This window comes from Nyctereutes procyonoides, unplaced genomic scaffold (assembly GCF_905146905.1).
Source record: "Nyctereutes procyonoides isolate TBG_1078 unplaced genomic scaffold, NYPRO_anot_genome, whole genome shotgun sequence".
Taxonomy (NCBI): Eukaryota; Metazoa; Chordata; class Mammalia; order Carnivora; family Canidae; genus Nyctereutes; species Nyctereutes procyonoides.
The window spans coordinates 31,587,078-31,604,184 of NW_026575020.1; the positions used below are offsets into that span (position 1 = coordinate 31,587,078).

Here is a 17,107-nt window from a genome sequence, read left to right on the forward strand (position 1 = left end):
GGACTATGGGAAGGTAAATAGCCCAAGACCTGCTCCTCCCACCAAAGGCACCAGGCCCTAGTGGTTTTATGCTCAAGCTCTATCCTCTCAGTCAAATCACTCCAGAGCCCATAAAGAGATGGAAGCTACTCCATTGATTTGCCAAGGCTGGCCCAAGCCCATCACTGTGATCGCACACGCACAGAACCAGTGCTGATGCTGGGCAGTCTCCCCTGAGACTCTAAGTACAAGCAGCCAGAGCTGCTTGTACAAGTTTGCCAGAGCAAACTCTCAGCAAATGGGATCTATACTTGGCCAGAATTAAGTAGAATGTGTATCTTAAAAAAGCATGACATGCTTCACTACACTCAGAAATTCAAGGAGGATGTCCACGTGGATCATATTGGCAGATCCAGAAAAAAACCTTCAAGATTCAAAACCCACTGATAAGTCAGACGTAGAAAGAAACATTCCCAAATTAACTAATAGCAAAAAGAATCTTCCAGAAATCTAGGCCAACATCGTGCTTGTGGTGAACAGGCTGAGCTGTTCCGTCTCAACCTGAGATGCCAGTCTGCCTGCCCCGGTGGGAGTCCTGGCCAGCTCGCCAGACAAAGAAAACAGCAAGAGCAATGAACACCGAAGAGAAGAAACATGGCTCTAATGGTGTGTGGCCGGCACAGCTGTTTATCTAGAAAGCCCAAGAGAATCCGCTGAAAAACTATTATAACAAATAAGAGCCTCTAATAACCGGGCCCCACCTGAGCACATCCCACAAGCCAGGAGCAGGTGCAACAAGGTGGCAAGTGTCTCGGGAAGACCCTGCTCTCAGCGGCCACGTAAACGCAAGGCTCCAGAGCCGACAGACCACTGGGGACACCAGACAGGACGAAGGGGACACCCGAAGCTGGAAGCTGTCACTAGCAGGATGAGGTGCTCATTCTCCACAGGGTGATCAGCTCCCATTGATGCACAAGGTCAATTTCTCAAGATGTGACTCATTGTTTCTGAAATTCAGACCGAAAAATAAACGTGCAACAAGAGCCAAGATGGGCCTTGCAGCTGTCGGGACTAAGAGCCACAGCTGTGGGAGGCCTAGGGTCTGGCGTGAAAAAGGACACATAGTGGGGAGCGGAGGTGGCCATGGCGGTCCCCCAACCACACTGATGGGACATGGAGACATGGGCCTGGCCTGGGGGGCTGGTGCTGGAAACTGGGTACTCAGGCCACGCTGCAGCCAACGCGAGACCCCACCCCACGGCCCCATACGGAGGAGAGGACTGGAACAGGGTGCAGGGAGAGCTGCCTGGTGTTGAGAAAGCATCTAATACGTGAAGACCAGAGCACGTCAAGGAACAGAACAGAGGACAGAACTGTGATCCCCAGGGACAACTGCTGGCACAGCCATCACCACCAGGCCACCCGCGGGAACACCTGCAGGTCACGGGGGAAAGACACACAAGCACAGATCAACTCTGAGGAAGGGCAAGTGGCAGGTCAAAGAACACACAAAAATCGGCCAAGTATATGTGGGAAAGCTTTCCACCTCACTGGTTGCTGGGGAGACAGTCAGGTGCTGTCATGTGCTGGCGGCCACGTGCGGTCTGAGAATGCCCACAGCAGGGAGAGAGGGTGTGCACCCAGCTCTTGGGCCCATGTCTGCCGCGTGGATACGGGAAGTGCCACCGGATCTGCGTGGGCTATGATGCAACAGTGGGGGCTGCCCCGCCCCAAATTTCCACCGCCGCCTCAGGACGTGGCTGTGAACAGTCTGAACGCACGCTAACTCAGGACACCACTGTGCTGAGAACACGTGCATCTGTGTGACGCACATGGACACAGATCTATCAACACAGAAGCGTCCCTTCAGGGGCCCCTATGTTAAAGGCAGCACACACTCCTCTCCAAAAGAACCTCCACAAGAGGAAGTTCTGTCTGGGCACCCTTGCCTGCCATGCATGGACTGTCCCCACTGCACGGCGACCTCGGGTTAGGAGTGGCAGCAGGGATGAGAGGCCATGTCTTGCCCACAGTGCCTCACGGGAGCCCAGGTCACGTGAGACCCATCACTGGAGGTCAGGACCACCCCTACCTCCAGCTTCCCCAGGCTGGAGCCGCAGTCTCCACCCCCAGTCCTGGCTCACTTCCCAGCAGGCCTCTGGGGAGAAGCTGCTCCTCACGCCAGGCGTGTGGTGTCCTAGGAGAACATTCCTTCTTCCCCCAGGGCTCCTTGCAGGGGTCTGCACTGCTTACAGTGCTCAGACTGTCCCAGGGCCTGCAGGGATGGAGGGGCATCTCCTGTAGGGGAACTGGTCTCTCTCCTATGACATGCTCCTCTGTGGTTCACATGCAGTTCAGAATTCCCAAGCAGCCTGCAGAGCCACATTTGTCAGAGGCACAGGGAATGGGGAATCTGTGCACCCGTGGATGCATATGCATGCATGAGTATGCCCGTGAACATGGGTATGGGTGTGAGCACATCCTCAAGCAGCCCCACTCCACAGCCAGGAGGGTCGTGAAGACAGCAGCATGGTCGGGGTGGGGGGCCATGGAGAGCTGGGCTTGGTGCCCGGGGAAGCGGAAAGCTGAATCGCACTGCTGACCACAACAGAAAAGCTAAGTGCTTCCTTTGCACAGTAATTAAAAAGCCCGAGCCATTCAAGCTACTCTGCAGCAGGCGGGCAGGCATCTCTGGGGAACGTCCACCCTCTTCTCAGGGCAAGGGGCTCTGAGTCAATGCTATGGATGGCGGCTCCCCACCATCTCCCAGAAACGTCAAGCTCCAAAGTGAAAGCTCAGAAGGCAGCTGGGAACGGACACTTCATGGCAGCTTTCTCTGTGCACCAAGCAAACCCAGAGGGCGGGCAGGCAGGACCCGGGAGTGGTGTGGACACAGGGCCTCCCGCCCAGGGACCTATCCCCACCACTGGTCTTCCCTGAGCCCAGATCCACCTGTGAGGATGCAGAAACCACAGGGATTTGCAGTTCCTGCCTGCCTGCCCATCTGCACTTGGGCCTGCCTTTTAAGGAGACCCTCCCCAATGCACAACTCCCCCCACCCCCCACAAGAAGGACACAGCGTGTCTGGCGCACTCAGGGTCGGGCGATAGGTCCATGTCCAGATTACTAGGCCTACAACCCATAGCTGATGCTGCTCATGAGCTGCATCCCATTCTCTGGCCAAGATGCCTGAGCACCTGCCCCTCCAGCTGGATGCACGGTGGCTGCTTGGAGGTGCCCAGTCAGGGGCTCCACCTGGGGAAGGGCTGCCCATCTGCCCCTGCCTTGCCCCTGCCCAGCCCTCAGGACCACCACAGGTCCCCGTGCTGGCCACACTGAGTGCCTCTGAGAACTGGCATGGCCAGCAGGGGTACCCCAGGGCCCTATCTGGAACGGAAGCCCAGGTGGGGCTGTTACTCTGCCCACGCGTGACACCTTATTCCTGGCAGCCCCTTGGCTCTTAGAGCCACATGCTCTCAGCATCCAAGAGAGCCCAACTTTGTGGCTGGCCTCCCTGTCCTCTGACACTGGCCAATACCTCCAGGGTCACATCTCACCAATGCCCTGAGGGCTCCCCCAAGGACTCCACGCTGGGCTGTCCACCTCTCCAGGGCCCTAGGCCACTGTGAGCCCACAGATGTCACTGTCAACACCAGCACAATGCCCCAGACCGCAGCCAGGGTCTCCAAAGGGGCAGTCACCTGGCTGGGTGGTGTTCAGCTTCCCTGAGCCTTGCTGTCCCCATGACCCACAGGTCAAGGAGGACCTCTTCAGGCCACCAGGTCCTCTAGGTCCTCAGCCACTGGACCTGAAACCACAGGTGCCTGTGTTCCCCCCCACTGTGGCCAGCCTCCTGGCACCACCCAGGGTGGTAATTACACATGCTCCACGTGGATGCTGAGCCTGATCTGCTCTCCTACCCCACTTCTTGCCCTGAGCCCTAGGGAGAAACAGGAGATCATGCTCTGTCCTGATGTGACAGCTCCAGCAGCTCGGCTACTTGGCAGGGACAAAGTGGACAGAAGTGACATGCTAGGATGCTAGCGCTGTGTCTCAGCCACCTCACACATTGGTAGGGTCCTGGCCATGGCACATGCGGCTGCCCAGCAGCCTGGAACTGGGTCCCTTGGGGCTTCTGGATCTCTCTCTCTCTCTCTCTCTCTCTCTCTCTCTCCTCCGCCCTCCATCAGCGAAGACACAGGTGGCTGCCCTTCCCCTCAGGGAACCAGCACCAGCTGAGGTCCTCAGCAAGGAGCCTCTGGCCCAGTCACTGTCAACATGTTGGGCAATGCCATGGGCCAGCAAGAGCTGGCATCTAGGGCGGCTGGCACATCCACAGGCCTCCAGACCCCACTGCCCCACGCAGAACGGGCCAGAGTGAGTACACGAAGGATTCTTGAACACGTCCCCCTGTGGCAGCTCCAGATGACAGAGCCAACTTCTGCAGAAGGCCTCTCCAGGGACTCCAGTCTAGGGAGCCAGCCCGGCCCTGCCTCCACCCCCCGGAAACGTTCTAAACCCACCAGCACCTAGTATGAGCCTCATGTCCTGTCCACAGCAGAACAAGATTTTAGGTGAGCATGTGGGTGGCCTCATCCACACACAGCTCCCCCCCCCACACACACATACATCAGGAGCCCTGACCCTGTCCCGTCCAGCTCTCCTCCTGGGACATGTGAGCACAGAGCCACATACACACTCAGGTCTGGCCACTACCCGCCCAGCAGCTCCCTGCGTCTGCAGGGCTCCAGACACTCTCAGGCAGACTGTCCCAGGGCTCAAAACCTGGGGCTCATCAGAGAGAACAGAAGCACTGGCACTCTGAAGGCAGGCAGCCCTCAGGGAGCGGCCTGCAAACCCCTGCCTCCCCTGGAAGCCTAGCGAGAAAGCTCGGGGAAAGAACTCAGGCCCAGTCACTAGCCTTTCGTGGGAAAAAGAAGTCACAATGACAAAGCCCAACCTCAGCCACCCCACGACCTTCCTGGGTGACTCCACGTGTTACTCAGATGTAGACGTGTGGACAAGCTAGCTGGTGGACAGACCTGCATGCCCGGAAGCTGTGGCGTAGCTGGATGGGCAGACACAGGTCACACCCACGGACCAGACCCCAGACAGAAACACAGCTCCAAGGGGGTACTCCCCGCCTCTGTACCCCTCTCACTCACCTCTGTCTTCCTGAGCTGCTGCAAACTCTCCCTGCCAAAGGCAGACCCTGGAGCTCCCTCCAGTTCCCCAGGACAGGAAACCACCCTCTTGCTGGCCAGAGCTATGCTGTACCTCAAGCCCTGAGAACCTTTCCCACAGGGCCTGGGCCACTTCCTGCTGCCTTGCAGGCACTGCTCCCTAATATGGGCCTGGAGGGCTGGCCAAGACCTCCGGCCAGGCACATACCCTGGCAGGATGCCAGCCCCAGATCTTTGCACCCTCTGCCATCAGGGTGCATAGGGTGCCACACCAGCCCTCTTTGGGGAGGGGCAGGGCTGCGGGGAATGGGCAGTTTTGGGAAAGGCCAGAGGGCTTGGACCAGAAGGCTAGCACTGGTTAGCTCTGGGGCAGGACAGGGCCTCCCCAGGCCCCTGCACCTTCCATAACAGCTGTCACCTGCTGGGCAGTGACATCTACTCCTGGGGAAAGAAGAAAATAAGGACTATATCCAGTGATCTTACAGGGTGGCTGGGGCCTGGGATCCCACATCCCAGGGATAGACCTAGGGTCCAGACACCAAAATAGAGATTCCTGTAGCCCAGAGAGCCAGAAGCCCTCCCCAGGACCCTCCATGCTGAATCTTACAGCCTGGGGGCTGGCCGCCAGCAGCAGGCAGGGCTATCCCACCACCCCCACCTCTGCCTAGAACCACAGCACTGTTACTGATACCAAGCAGCACCTTTCAAAACAGAATCCCACCCAAGGTCCAGAGATGGAGCAAAGCCAGGCCCCTGGACTCCAGAGCTGCCCCTGCTGTGAAGCCTGGTACAGGAAGCTGCCCCACAGAAGCTCCCCGACCCAGGCCCTCATTCCCCCCAGAAAGCTCTTCCTTCTCCCAGCTGCAGCCTGTCTCCCTAACCCAGCAGCCTTGTTGCAGCAGCTCCCACTCCAACCCAGCCCCACCTTCCTTGGGCGGCGCAGGGATGGTCCTTACCCAGCCTGACCTTCCCTAGGGGGCCCTCACCCAGCCTCCCTTTTCCCGGAGGTGGATCTTCACCCAGCCTCACCTTCTCTGGGCCCTCCCCATCCAGCCCAACCTACCATCCAGCCTGACTTTCCCCCAGGGGCTTCCCATCCAACCTAGCCTGCCACTCAGCATGACCTTTTCTGGAACCTCCCCATTCAGGCTGACCTACCACCCAGCATGACTTTCCTTTGGTTGGGACAGCAACCCATCAAGTCAGCTAAGACTCTGCCTTCCCCAGGCCTTGCCAAAGTGATGTGCCCTCTGGGCCAGTCGCCTGGCTGGACAGGAAAACGACATCCTGGGACAGGTAGCCTGGGTGAAAAGTGGCCAACCATGGCTGGCTCCCAAGCCACCTAGAAGCCATATCAGCTGGTCCTCTTCTCACCCCCTTGGGCAAACGGGGACCACTCCTCCCCCCTCCCAGAAAAAGGATAATACTCCTGATTAAAAAGCCAGGACTCCTGCCCTTTGCGTAATTGCACACCTGCCTCCCACAGCCCATCTGGGTCGGTCCTGGGAAGTGCGGCCCTTGAACACCTGCTTCCATGTGGAGTATCGTGCCACTCCCCCACCCCCGGTTTGGTTCGGTCGAGGCCCGCGCAGCCCCAGCCCCCCAGGGCAGCACCTCCTGGCGCCTGGGAGATGCTCAGGCACCTGTGCGCGCCCGCGTGGTACAGACGCCAGCCCCGCCCTCCCTACCCCCTCCCCTCACCTCCCCACTCCCCACCTCTCCCTCCAGGCGCCGGGTCCTATGTCCCCGCGGTATGTGGCGGCGGGCGTGGAGGTGGACCTGGGCTGCGGGGGCCCCAGGGTGAAGGGGGTTCTGGGGTGCGAGGGTCCTGGGGTCCCTCCGCCTGGGGAGGGGCGCACCGGCTGTACCTGGGGCCGCATCGGCCGTCGTCGAACTCGAAGGTCCGGTTGGTGTGGCCCCTGCCGCGCGCCCCAGGCCGCGACCCCCTGGATGAGTCTCCCGGGCTGCGCGCCCCGTCGGGGAGCGGCATGCGCGGCGGGGGCGGCTCGAATCTGGAACCGAGGGAGAAGCTTCTGCGCTTTGCTGCTTTCCCCCCCGAAACACTGCACTTTTCTCTCCCGAAACAGGAAAAAAACGGCTGTTCAGGGTCGGGGCTCGGGCGCCGGGCAGGGCGCGCCCCCTGCCTGCCGCGCGGCGAACGGCGGCGGCGTAGGGCCGGGCGGAGGACGGGGCGGGTCCCGGTGGCGCTCGCGCAGGACCCCTCGCCCCTGCTGGGGGGCCTCAGTCCTCCGAGCAGACGCCGCCCACCCGTCCCTGGAGGTCAGCCCCAGGAGGGCACGGGCACCTATAACGGCCCGAGACCCGCGCGACCCTGGGGAGCGAGCTGAGAGGGTGGCGAGAATCGGGGGGCCCAGGGCAGGCGGCGGGCACGGCGCGGGCAGGGAAGCCGGTGTGCAGAGGCGCAGGGGGAGCTGTGGGCATGCCCCTGGCTCCTGGATGGAGCGCGGGGGAGAGGACATGCTTCCGGGGCCAGGTGCAGGTGCGCTGCAGATGCTGGCCCCAGGGGCAGGTGGGCGTCCTCCACAGACCTGGGTCAGGGAAGGTCTCGGCCCGCCTTCCCGCTCTCCTCTGGGACCCCCGCTCAGGGTTCCTGGCCAAACAATGTTCCAGAAACTCCCATCTAATCCTTTCCCACAGCTCAGGGAACACCTAACTGCTCCGCCAAGGGAGTCCTACTTGTGGCCTGACACCTGGCCCGCGTGCCCGCGCAGGGAGGAGCCTGGGCTCCTATGTGTGCTGCTTGTGGGTTCCAGAAAACCGCCACTCTCCTCTCCCGCTCGTTCCCTTCCCTAAGTTAACCTTTAGGACCTTTATTTTGTCCCCCCTCCCTAGGGGGCGGCGCCTAGGGAGACCACACCTAGGGGAGCGTCGACCCCCAAGAAGGGGACCCCCGGGAAGAGGAGGGAGGAGCACCCAGGCGGAGCCTGAGGTCGTGGCTGCTTCATAGCAACTTATCCAGGGAGACACCTGAGCTCCCCCCCCCGCCCCCCCGGCCGGTGGGGGCGGGGCGGAGCACGTGCTGGGCGGGGCGGGGCACATGTGCGGGGCGGAGCCAGCGGCAGAGATGCGTGCGCAGGCGCGTGGGGCGGCACGTGGGGCGGCACGTGGAGGTCCTGGGCGTGCGCTTGCGTTTCTGCAGCTGCGCCCATGGCGTTCCGGAGCTCTGAGGCTGGCGTTGTGGGGTGCAGGTGAGCGCCTGGGGTGCCGGGTCAGGTGGAAGGCCTCTGCCTGGGGTGTGTGTGTGGGTCCCCAGTCCGAACAGAGCGAGCCGCAGGTCCTCAGCCGGCATGACCCTTTGGGGTAGGGCGCCTGCAGCAGGGCCTTTGGGGGAGGGCGGGCCCCGCAGGACCAGGTCCAGCACCCCGCCCCGGGGCCCCTCGCCCCGGGGCCCCTCAGAGACGTCCATGGGGACCCCGGGGGCCCAGCTTGTTTCCCGAGTTGACAGAGCGCGTTGCTCTGTCTCTGCTGGCAGCGGGCCTTCCCCGCCCAGCGCCCGGGGCTGCAGCGAGGAGCGAGGCCAGGGCTCCGGCCGGGTCAAGGCGGCCCCCGAGCGGCCAGGCCCTGGCCTCCCGCGGAATGTGCTCAGCGAGAGGGAGCGCAGGTGGGTGGCCCTGGAGGCCCGAGGGCATCTCTGGCTTGCAGGGGAGCTGCTGGGGGGCGGGGGGGGGCCTGAGGCTATCAGATGGAGGCTGGGACCGGGGGCTGTAGGCAGCTGGGGCAGGGGGCGAGGTTGCCCTGTGGCCAGGGGACAATTAGTTCCTCCTGGGCTGAGCCAGAACGCCCACCTCTGTAGCCCTCCTGACCAGCTGAAGGTTGTGCCTTTGGGGTCTCTAGTGGGGTGGGGTGGGGGCATCCAGGGCAGGGCTGGCCACTGTTGCACAAGTGTAAGGGTAACCTGTGGCGGGTGACCCTGAAGGGCTCCTTTTGTTTGGAGAGCTAACTAGCAGGTTTGTTCTACTTGAGGAGGCCCTGGGGGCGGCTCTGAGGGGTGTTCTGGTGGCTGGGGTCCTCCCCCCTGGCCCAGGCCATGTGGACTGACCGACATGGCTGTTTGCAAGCAGGAAGCGCATCTCCGTGAGCTGTGAGCGCCTGCGGGCTCTGCTGCCCCGGTTTGATGGCCGGCGGGAGGACATGGCCTCGGTCCTGGAGATGTCTGTGCAGTTCCTGCGGCTCGTGGGCACCCTGCTGCCGGGCCAGGAGCAGCACACCGTGAGTGGTGTTTGGTCTGCGGGTCCCTTCTCTACTGGGGGGCAGCTCACCCCCTGAGGGGCAGCCCTGACTTCCCTGCAGTCCTGAGGTCCTGGTCTCCGCTCTGCCTGCGGTGCTGTCAGGGGAACTGTGATCTTGGCTGGCATTCCTCCATTTGTGGTGGTCCCCCTGTCAGCAGGTGGCCTCCCCAAGTGAGGCAGGAGCCCTGGAAAACAAGTCTGGTCTCCATGTCAGTCCCTTACAGCCCTGTTGTCCGTGCTCTGCTGTTCTAGCCCAGGATCTGCACTTGAGCTGAGCCCCTGCCACCCCAGCAGGGCAGCGGGTGACAGACCACAGCTCACCCTGCTCTTCTCAGGTGTCAGATGATTAAGCATCATGACCTGTTACCCATTACGCTTGTTTTCGTTTTTAGGTTTTTGCTTCTTCCAAGGAGCCGTGGCACAAGTGGCAGAAGGACGTCACACAACTGGCTGTGTTGGGTCCGGCTGCAGCAGTGGCACCAGACTGTGGCTTGGGAGCGTGTGGCCTGACCATGTTAGTGTTCCTTGTGTGGCTGGGCCCCCTTGAGGACTGCAGACACAGACCCTTCAGGGCTCCCCATCTGTCTTTGTGTCACCTAGGCCACAGGCTTCTCCAAACTGTGCCACTGCAGGAGTGGGTGAAGCCCCATTGGGGGTGACTGAGGTGCTGGATGGGCCACCAGCCCTCCCTGGTAAGCAAGAGTGGGTACCGGTGCCTGTGAGGTTGGTGTCCTTGCCAGAGGGGAGACAGACAGGTGCTGTAGGACGGCCCTGGGTCTGACCCTGGGAGTGGCAGAGTGTGTTCCCGAATGGGGGTGGAACCCGTACTGTTGGTGTTCTCATCGTGACAAACCTGTGTGTTGGGGTGTAGTTCAGGGACCCTGCGCTGCCCTCAACTGTGGTGAAAACAGGTTAATGGGAGCTATGGGGGGCAGGGGTGCAGGCTGAGCTGCCTTGGCTTCTCTGCTGCAGGTGGTGGGTGGTTCTTGGGGCATCCTTGTCCCATTCTCTGCTGGGGAGCAGGGTCCAAGCTGCTGCTCCCCCAGAACGACTCCTCGGCTCTCCTTCACCTTGGACCTCTAGGGGTCCCTGGGTCCTGCAGGAAGCACGTCCCGTCCTCCTTGTCCCTGTTGTGCTCACTGTCCTGAGCAGCCCCCGCCTGGCCTGCCCTTCTCAGGCGCCCTCCTGCTCCTTTGTCCTGTAATTGAGTGAGTCACAGACTCTGCACAGGGAGGGCTTTTGTTCTCTGGTACTGTGCCAGCCAAGTCCGCGGGGCACCTCTGATGGTTGTACCTCCCTTGTGTCAGACCCCGGATCCTAGCTATTTGTCACACCATGGGCACGACTGGCCGTGCTGGCATTCGGGCCTCATGCATGTGACTGCCTCTGCCGCAGTGTCTGAGCACCACAGGAACCAAGGATGTGCCTGCTGATTGCCTGAATGTGCCCATGGAGGAGCAGCGGGGGCTTGCTGTCCCCAGGGCTGGCGGCGGAGCTGGGGCCTCCAGGGACCTTTGGCAGCCACGGGCAGGGCAGGAGAGTGCAGAGGTCATGTGGCAGGGAGTTAGGTCTGAGGGTGGAGGCTGGGGTAGGGACGAGGGCAGATGGGTAGAGTCCCGGATCCGAGCTCCAGGGGCTGACTGAGGCCAGGTGGGTATCTGCTTCAAGAAGCCTGACTGGCCCTGGGCGTTCGTGTCCAGGTCATCTGTCTGTGTGCTGCTCCTGAGCTCTCTCATCCCTGCTCCGGGCACCACATGGGTGTGGGGGTCTCCAGAGGAGGGCTGCTCCCCACGTGGGGAAGGCTCCCCTGCATCTCACTTCTGTCGTAGAGCCCTGCAGCCTGCTTTCCCAGCCCCCAGGCCCAAGTCCCTCCAAGGTCCTGAGGCCGCCCCCACCCTGGCCTGCCCACTCCTGGCAGCCATCCTCCCCCCTGGTGAGCGAAGAGGCTCAGAGCTGCCTGTGCCAGGCTGGGGGGCCCTCGGCAGAAGGGGCCAATTCCATCATGACGCTGGACCCCAGGTGGGTGCCCTGGTGGACGTGTGCAGCAGCCCCGCACCCACACCCCCCGGGAAGTCTGCACCCCTCCCTCACCATCTGTGCCTGGGCCGCAGCTGCCAGCCCAGGCCGGTTCGAGCCAGACGCTGCCGTGTGGTTTTCTGACGCGTTTCTGAAAACGTTGTCGTGTTCTAGGCGGTCTGTGTTTCGGCTGGTAGTAAACGAGTTTGTGTTTTGTGAGCACGCACCAGCTGGGCCGTGGGAAGGGAGCGTGGCAGAGGTTGGAGGGAAACCAACAGAGGCAGCGTGGTGGGCCAGTCTGTCCTTGGCGGGAGGGCTCAGGGTCTGGGGGGTGGGGCACCCTGTTTGTTCATCCTGCACCTGAAGCCACCCTTGAGGGCCCGTACCTTCCTCCTGTGGTTTGAGGAGCGGGGTCACCTGGGATCACCAAGGGTGAAGTTCTCTGCTCCCATCCAGGCCTGCAGCGGGATGTGATGTGGAAGACGGGATGTCCTTCTTGCTGAACGCCAGTCCTGACTGGTGGCTGGGTGAGCGGGGAGACGTGAGCATTTTTCTTTGCTGTGGGACACTGAGATCTGGTGTCTGTGTCTGAGCTGATTTCTTCTGCTGGTGGTTGTCATCGGGGTGGGGGTGCAAGGTGATCTGTGTGCATGAGGAGCCACGTGTGAGCCTAGTGCGTGGAGCTGCTTATGTGTCTCCTGCTGTTCCAGGGCAGTGGGGAGTGGTGGTGGGGCCTGTGGTATTTCTTTAAACATCCCCTTGAGGACATCGGATCCGTGATGAGTGGAATGAGATTTAAAATTGTGGGCAGTGGTTTTCTGTTGTGGTTGGATGGACCCTCCTGGGTCTCCAGCAGGGCCACAGGTGTGGGCTCGCCTGCCTGTCATGGCCCTCAGGAGCCAAGTCGGACAGGACAGACAGACAGAGGTGGGCCTCCTGCACCTTGACCCCGCTGTGCCTGGCCTAGGTACCCAGGCTGACATGTTGCATCTGCTTCCAGGGTCTCTGGAGGGCAGAGGCGCCGGTGTCCCTTCTCGGAGCACAGCCAGGAGCAGTCTGCTGGACAGGGCAGAGCCCAGCTTCCTGACAGACCCCGAGCCCGGCTCCCAGGAGCTCCTGGGCGGCCCCCTGGAGCCGTGGGGCTCGGACGTGGGCTGCCCCAGCCTGGCCCTGCGGGAGGAGGTGGACAGCATCTTCCCTGACTTCTTTCCCTGCTAGGCCGGGGGTGCGGGGGACTGGGCCTGTGTTGCACATGTGTGTCACACACCCTGATGGCTTATTTTGGGTTCGGGTGGCAGCTGTGCCCTGCTCCCACGTGGCTGGCGGGGCAACGGTGGTGGAGACTGAGATTAAAGGCAGGCTGGTGCTCCTGCAGAAAGCAGAACTTCCGGAGCTTCTGTGTAATCAGTGCAATTCACTGGGCAGATGGCGCAGCTTCCGCTCAGAGTGCAGGCACTTGCCTGGGGCTTTGTCTCTGTGATGTTTTTGGCCTTGGGTGTCCCTAAATAGCTCCTCAGTCTGGGGAGGGCTCTGGGGCCGAGAGTTTTGGGTTCCTGGCCTGCTCCTCAGAGAGGCCAGCAGGGGACCCCACCTCTCCCGTGCCTAAGGCTGGTCTGAGCTGTGTAGCCCGCGAGGCCCAGGAGTCTGCCCCGGATGGCCCTGGTGTCCTGCTGCAGCCGGGGAAGGGTGGGCCTCTGCCTTTGAGATGGGGTCCTCTGCACTTGTCACTCGGGGCGAGGGGAGGGGGCCTGTGGCAGAGTTCACCTGGCATCCGCATCTGGAGTCTTCTCCTGGAGGGCACAGCCCAGTCCTAGCTGCTCCTGACTACTGGGATCTGGGGAAGGCCTGGGTTACTGGGAGGAGCATGCCAAGCCCCTGAGGTTGAGCGGGGCTGACCCTGCCCTGCATCCTACCATCTCTCAGCTAAGACCCAGGCTGGCCAGGGCCTCACTACTCTGCTCCTGCTTGTTCCCTCCCAGAGATGCTGGGCTCCAGGCCTCCAGTGACCCTCCAGGCCAGCGAGTGCCTCAGGGTCCAGAGGGCTCTCTGCCCTCTAGGAGAGTAGGTTCTCCTGACTGTGAGTCCTGAGTCTCCTGCCCAGGCTGCCTGTCCCACACCTGAATGCATTTATATTCCTGCAGCCAGAAAGTTCCATTCATTCTATGAGTCATTGCAAACAAAGGTGAGGAGCAGCTGGCGTGGGCTGGAAGCACTGGCAGAGTGAGCCCTTCATGGAGCCTGGCAGGGGCTAGGGGGAGGGACCCTGGGGGTGGCCAGGTGCCCGTGGGGGCAGCGATCACCCCCGGACCATAGTCCTCAGGACCCTCGTGGTCCTCGTGTGCGTGCATTGCGGGTATCAGCACTGGCGTGTGCACGTTTATGTCTGTGTGTGCTTCTCAAGCGTAGGCCGTGCCTCCTTTTGGTGGGGTGGGATGCTCGGGCGCCCTACTGTCAGCCCAGCACCCTGGGCACAGCTGTGTCAGGGCTGAAGCAAACGCCTGGGTACTGCTGCTGTGAGGTTCAGGCTCACTGAGCCAGGAGGGAGACCCGTGGTGGGACTGTGAGCCCCACCCGGGAGCAGGTGCATGGCTCTGTGGAAAGGCAGCTGATTTTGGCTAGGCTGACCTAGAACAGTCTTGCTTTTGGCCCCCTACGCCCACGCTGATCTCAGGTCAGCACCCAGGGAGGGGAGATCAGGAGTCCCAGCTGAAGCCCCAGGCCCTGCCTTGGAAAGGGAGGGATGAGGCCCTGTCTCAGGCGCCTGGCCTGCCTCACCTTGAGCCGGTGGAGGCAGGGGATGGGGGGCACCTGTAGGCAGAGTCAAGGGTGATCCCAGCCTGGTGGGAGGGGCGGTGCCTGGAGCCAGCATTCACCCCCACCCTGCAGGCCGTGGGAGGGTGGGTGCAGTGACGCACAGGATGGGTGGCTGTAGGAGAGGGGCTGCTGCAGGTCCTGCTGGGGGCTTGGCTCGCGCTGGAAGGAGCCGCGGAGTCAGGGAACAGCCGGCTCCCCCTTGTCTTCAGCAGCTCCTGTGAACCCGAATTCAGCTCTTGGTGGTGGTGATCGTGACCCCACATGCTCCAGGGTGGGTTTAGAAAGCCATGATGACTTCCGGCGTGTTCTGGGGGTTTGGCAGTGGATGGGGGGCTATAGCACAACTCCCTCCAGCTCCAGAGGTGACCCATGTCTGTCCCCACAGCCCCCACCAGGAGGGCCTATTTGCCTGGAAACAGGACACAGAAGGGACGCGGACGCGGCCTGCAGGACCCGACACCCTCAGGCCACACTGTCTATCAGGCCCATGTGCCCCTCGGCCTGGGACATCTTGGAGGGACTGTGCCCCTGGCTGGGCCTTGCTGACAGCTGGTTGTTGGGCTGGGAGCTGTTTGTTGCCCTCCTGGTGCCCTGCACCCCCACCTGCTGGCTTCCTCTCCGCTCCTGCCTCCCCACTGCTCCTCTTGCTCCTTGGATCTCACGGCCACCGTGGGTCACCGGGAGTTGACATCTGGGTTAAGGTGTTCAGTGCTGCTCAGTGACTTCATTAGTCCTCTGACCATGTGATCCCTGTCCTGGGACACAGGGTATCCAGGCTAGGCACTCTGCTGCTGGGGAGGAGGTGTTATCCCAAGGCCCTTCCTCTGTCTCTAGGTCTGACCTCTTGGTGGGACAGCTGTGTCCTCCAGCTCCGTCCCAGGTGGCTGGCAAGTGAGAGGAAGTCCTGTGACCCTCGCTGGACTGACCAGGCCTCGGTGTGCCCCCGCAGTACAGACCTGAGGGAGCCAGAAACCTTAGTGTGGCTCCAACGCCAGTCTCAGTGACTGACAGCAAGGACACAAAGCAGACCCAGCTGCCCCCAGCCCATCACCTGGCACAGTGGGGTGCTCATGGCAGAAGGGGGCCCCCAGGCCTGCTCATGGCCAAGGCAGCGGTTTTGAGGTCCCATGCTCCCTTGCTGAGAGGGTAGTAGGACAGGTTCCTTCACCTTCACTGCCCCTACTTCCCCTGGCGCCTGTGGGGCATTTGAGTTGTGGGGGCAGGATGCCCCCTGGAGGGTAGCAGGTGGCAGGGCTGAGGGCTCCCGGATGAAAGCAGCTTGGTTGGCACGAGGAGGAGCGAGGAGACTGGGCACCCCAGACTGTGACCCAGTGTCATAGGGTGGGCATGGGGTTGGCGCTGCCCCAGGTTGAGAGCTGGTGGGACAGAGGTGGGATGTGGGAGTGCTGAGGGGTCTGGGGAGCCAGGAGAGGGAACTCATGTTGCCCCTGGAGAGGAGGCAGCCAGAGAGGGGCTGCTGAACTGCAGGTGACCTGAGACCCTGGGGCCACTGAGACCAACAGCCACCCTGAGCGGGGGGCTGGGGGTTGGTAGGGGTGGGGGTGCGGGGGCAGCTCCACTGTTGGGTGTTGCTTGAAGAAATGAGCTGGGAGGGCTCTTGGGAGGTACAGGTGGGGAGGGGGGCATCTGCCAGGGGAGCTGGGGTGAGCACCTGAGGGGTAGGAGCAAGCCCCTGGGTGCTGGGGGTGGCCTGGGGGGTGGGTCCTAGGGCCTGGGTCCTAGGATCCTGACTGCAGGGGTGGGAGGCCCCCCCTTCTGACGGGGACAGCGCAGCCACCTTCCCTGCATTCATGGCTGATGCCTGCTACACGGTATGGCTTGCCCTGAGAGATGCCCTTGAGGGACCTTTGGCCACTGGTGGGAGCCCCCTGGTCTGGGACAGGGGTGGGCTTGGTGGGTCGCTCAGTGGTGGTCCTGAGGGATGACAGTCTTGTGCACTGGGATGGGGAGCCTCCATGCAGCTGGGCACCGGTGGAGGGGAGCCTGGGGGTTAGGTGTGCCTCAGAGGGGGCCACAGACAGGCATCTGCCGGACCTGCCAGCCTCATGACTGTCCCTGCCCCCATGGCCTCAGCCACCACCACTCAGCAGGGATGCAAGTGTGTGGCCAGAAGGGGCTCCTAGGCCAGGTCCAGTTCAGAAGCAAAGGACCAGCCTAGACTGGCTCTGCTGCTGCCTCTGCGCCTGTGAGACCTGCTTCTGGACCCACTGGCTGGCGAGCCCTGGACTGTGGGGACCAGGTGGCCCTGGGGCCTGGCCTCGCTGCCTGCCTGTGTGGTGTGTGGTCATCACTTGGGACAGCACCCTGGGGAATACCTGGCAGCTCCTCCCACAGTGTGGACCCATATCCACAGTGGGCTGGCTCAGCCCCATCTCTCTGACGTCCTGGCCCATGTGGTCAGCACCCAGAGCACCCCCACAGAGCACACTCAGTCTAGGGGGGCAATCACCAGGAGAGGCCTCCAGGGACGGGGGCTTCTGGGGGGATGGGAGCGGTTGAGCTGCCTCCTGGGTCCACTCAACTTTGGTCCATTGTCAGAGCAGAGTGTCCTGGATGCTCCTGTGAGTGGAGAGGGGCAGGGGCTCAGGGGGACAGCACCCTGGGGAATACCTGGCAGCTCCTCCCACAGTGTGGACCCATATCCACAGTGGGCTGGCTCAGCCCCATCTCTCTGACGTCCTGGCCCATGTGGTCAGCACCCAGAGCACCCCCACAGAGCACACTCAGTCTAGGGGGGCAATCACCAGGAGAGGCCTCCAGGGACGGGGGCTTCTGGGGGGATGGGAGCGGTTGAGCTGCCTCCTGGGTCCACTCAACTTTGGTCCATTGTCAGAGCAGAGTGTC

At 62.2% G+C, this 17,107-nt stretch overlaps 1 protein-coding gene across 2 annotated transcripts; it reads left to right on the forward strand.

Annotated features, from left to right (window-relative positions):
• Positions 1-8,299: 8,299 nt before the first annotated feature.
• SOHLH1 (spermatogenesis and oogenesis specific basic helix-loop-helix 1) lies at positions 8,300-12,792 on the forward strand. 2 transcript variants are annotated; one of them, XM_055329972.1, is made up of 8 exons: positions 8,319-8,371; positions 8,656-8,784; positions 9,245-9,392; positions 9,805-9,926; positions 10,013-10,104; positions 11,242-11,431; positions 11,885-11,955; positions 12,429-12,792. In XM_055329972.1, exons 1-8 carry the CDS (start codon positions 8,331-8,333, stop codon positions 12,644-12,646), a joined length of 1,011 nt encoding a protein of 336 aa, XP_055185947.1. In that variant the 5' UTR covers positions 8,319-8,330; the 3' UTR covers positions 12,647-12,792. The 2 variants fall into 2 exon arrangements, with proteins under 2 accessions (XP_055185956.1, XP_055185947.1); XM_055329981.1 differs by lacking the exon at positions 8,656-8,784 and having other exon boundaries at positions 8,300-8,371.
• Positions 12,793-17,107: the final 4,315 nt, after the last annotated feature.

What these genes read in the sequence shown, in the direction of transcription:
- SOHLH1 (XM_055329972.1), top strand. Translation starts at nt 8,331, where the DNA reads ATGGCGTTCCGGAGCTCTGAGGCTGGCGTTGTGGGGTGCAG. An exon ending in CTCAGCGAGAGGGAGCGCAG is followed by an intron (nt 8,785 to 9,244) that starts GTGGGTGGCCCT and finishes GTTTGCAAGCAG; the next exon opens with GAAGCGCATCTCCGTGAGCT. An exon ending in ATCATGACGCTGGACCCCAG is followed by an intron (nt 11,432 to 11,884) that starts GTGGGTGCCCTG and finishes GCTCCCATCCAG; the next exon opens with GCCTGCAGCGGGATGTGATG.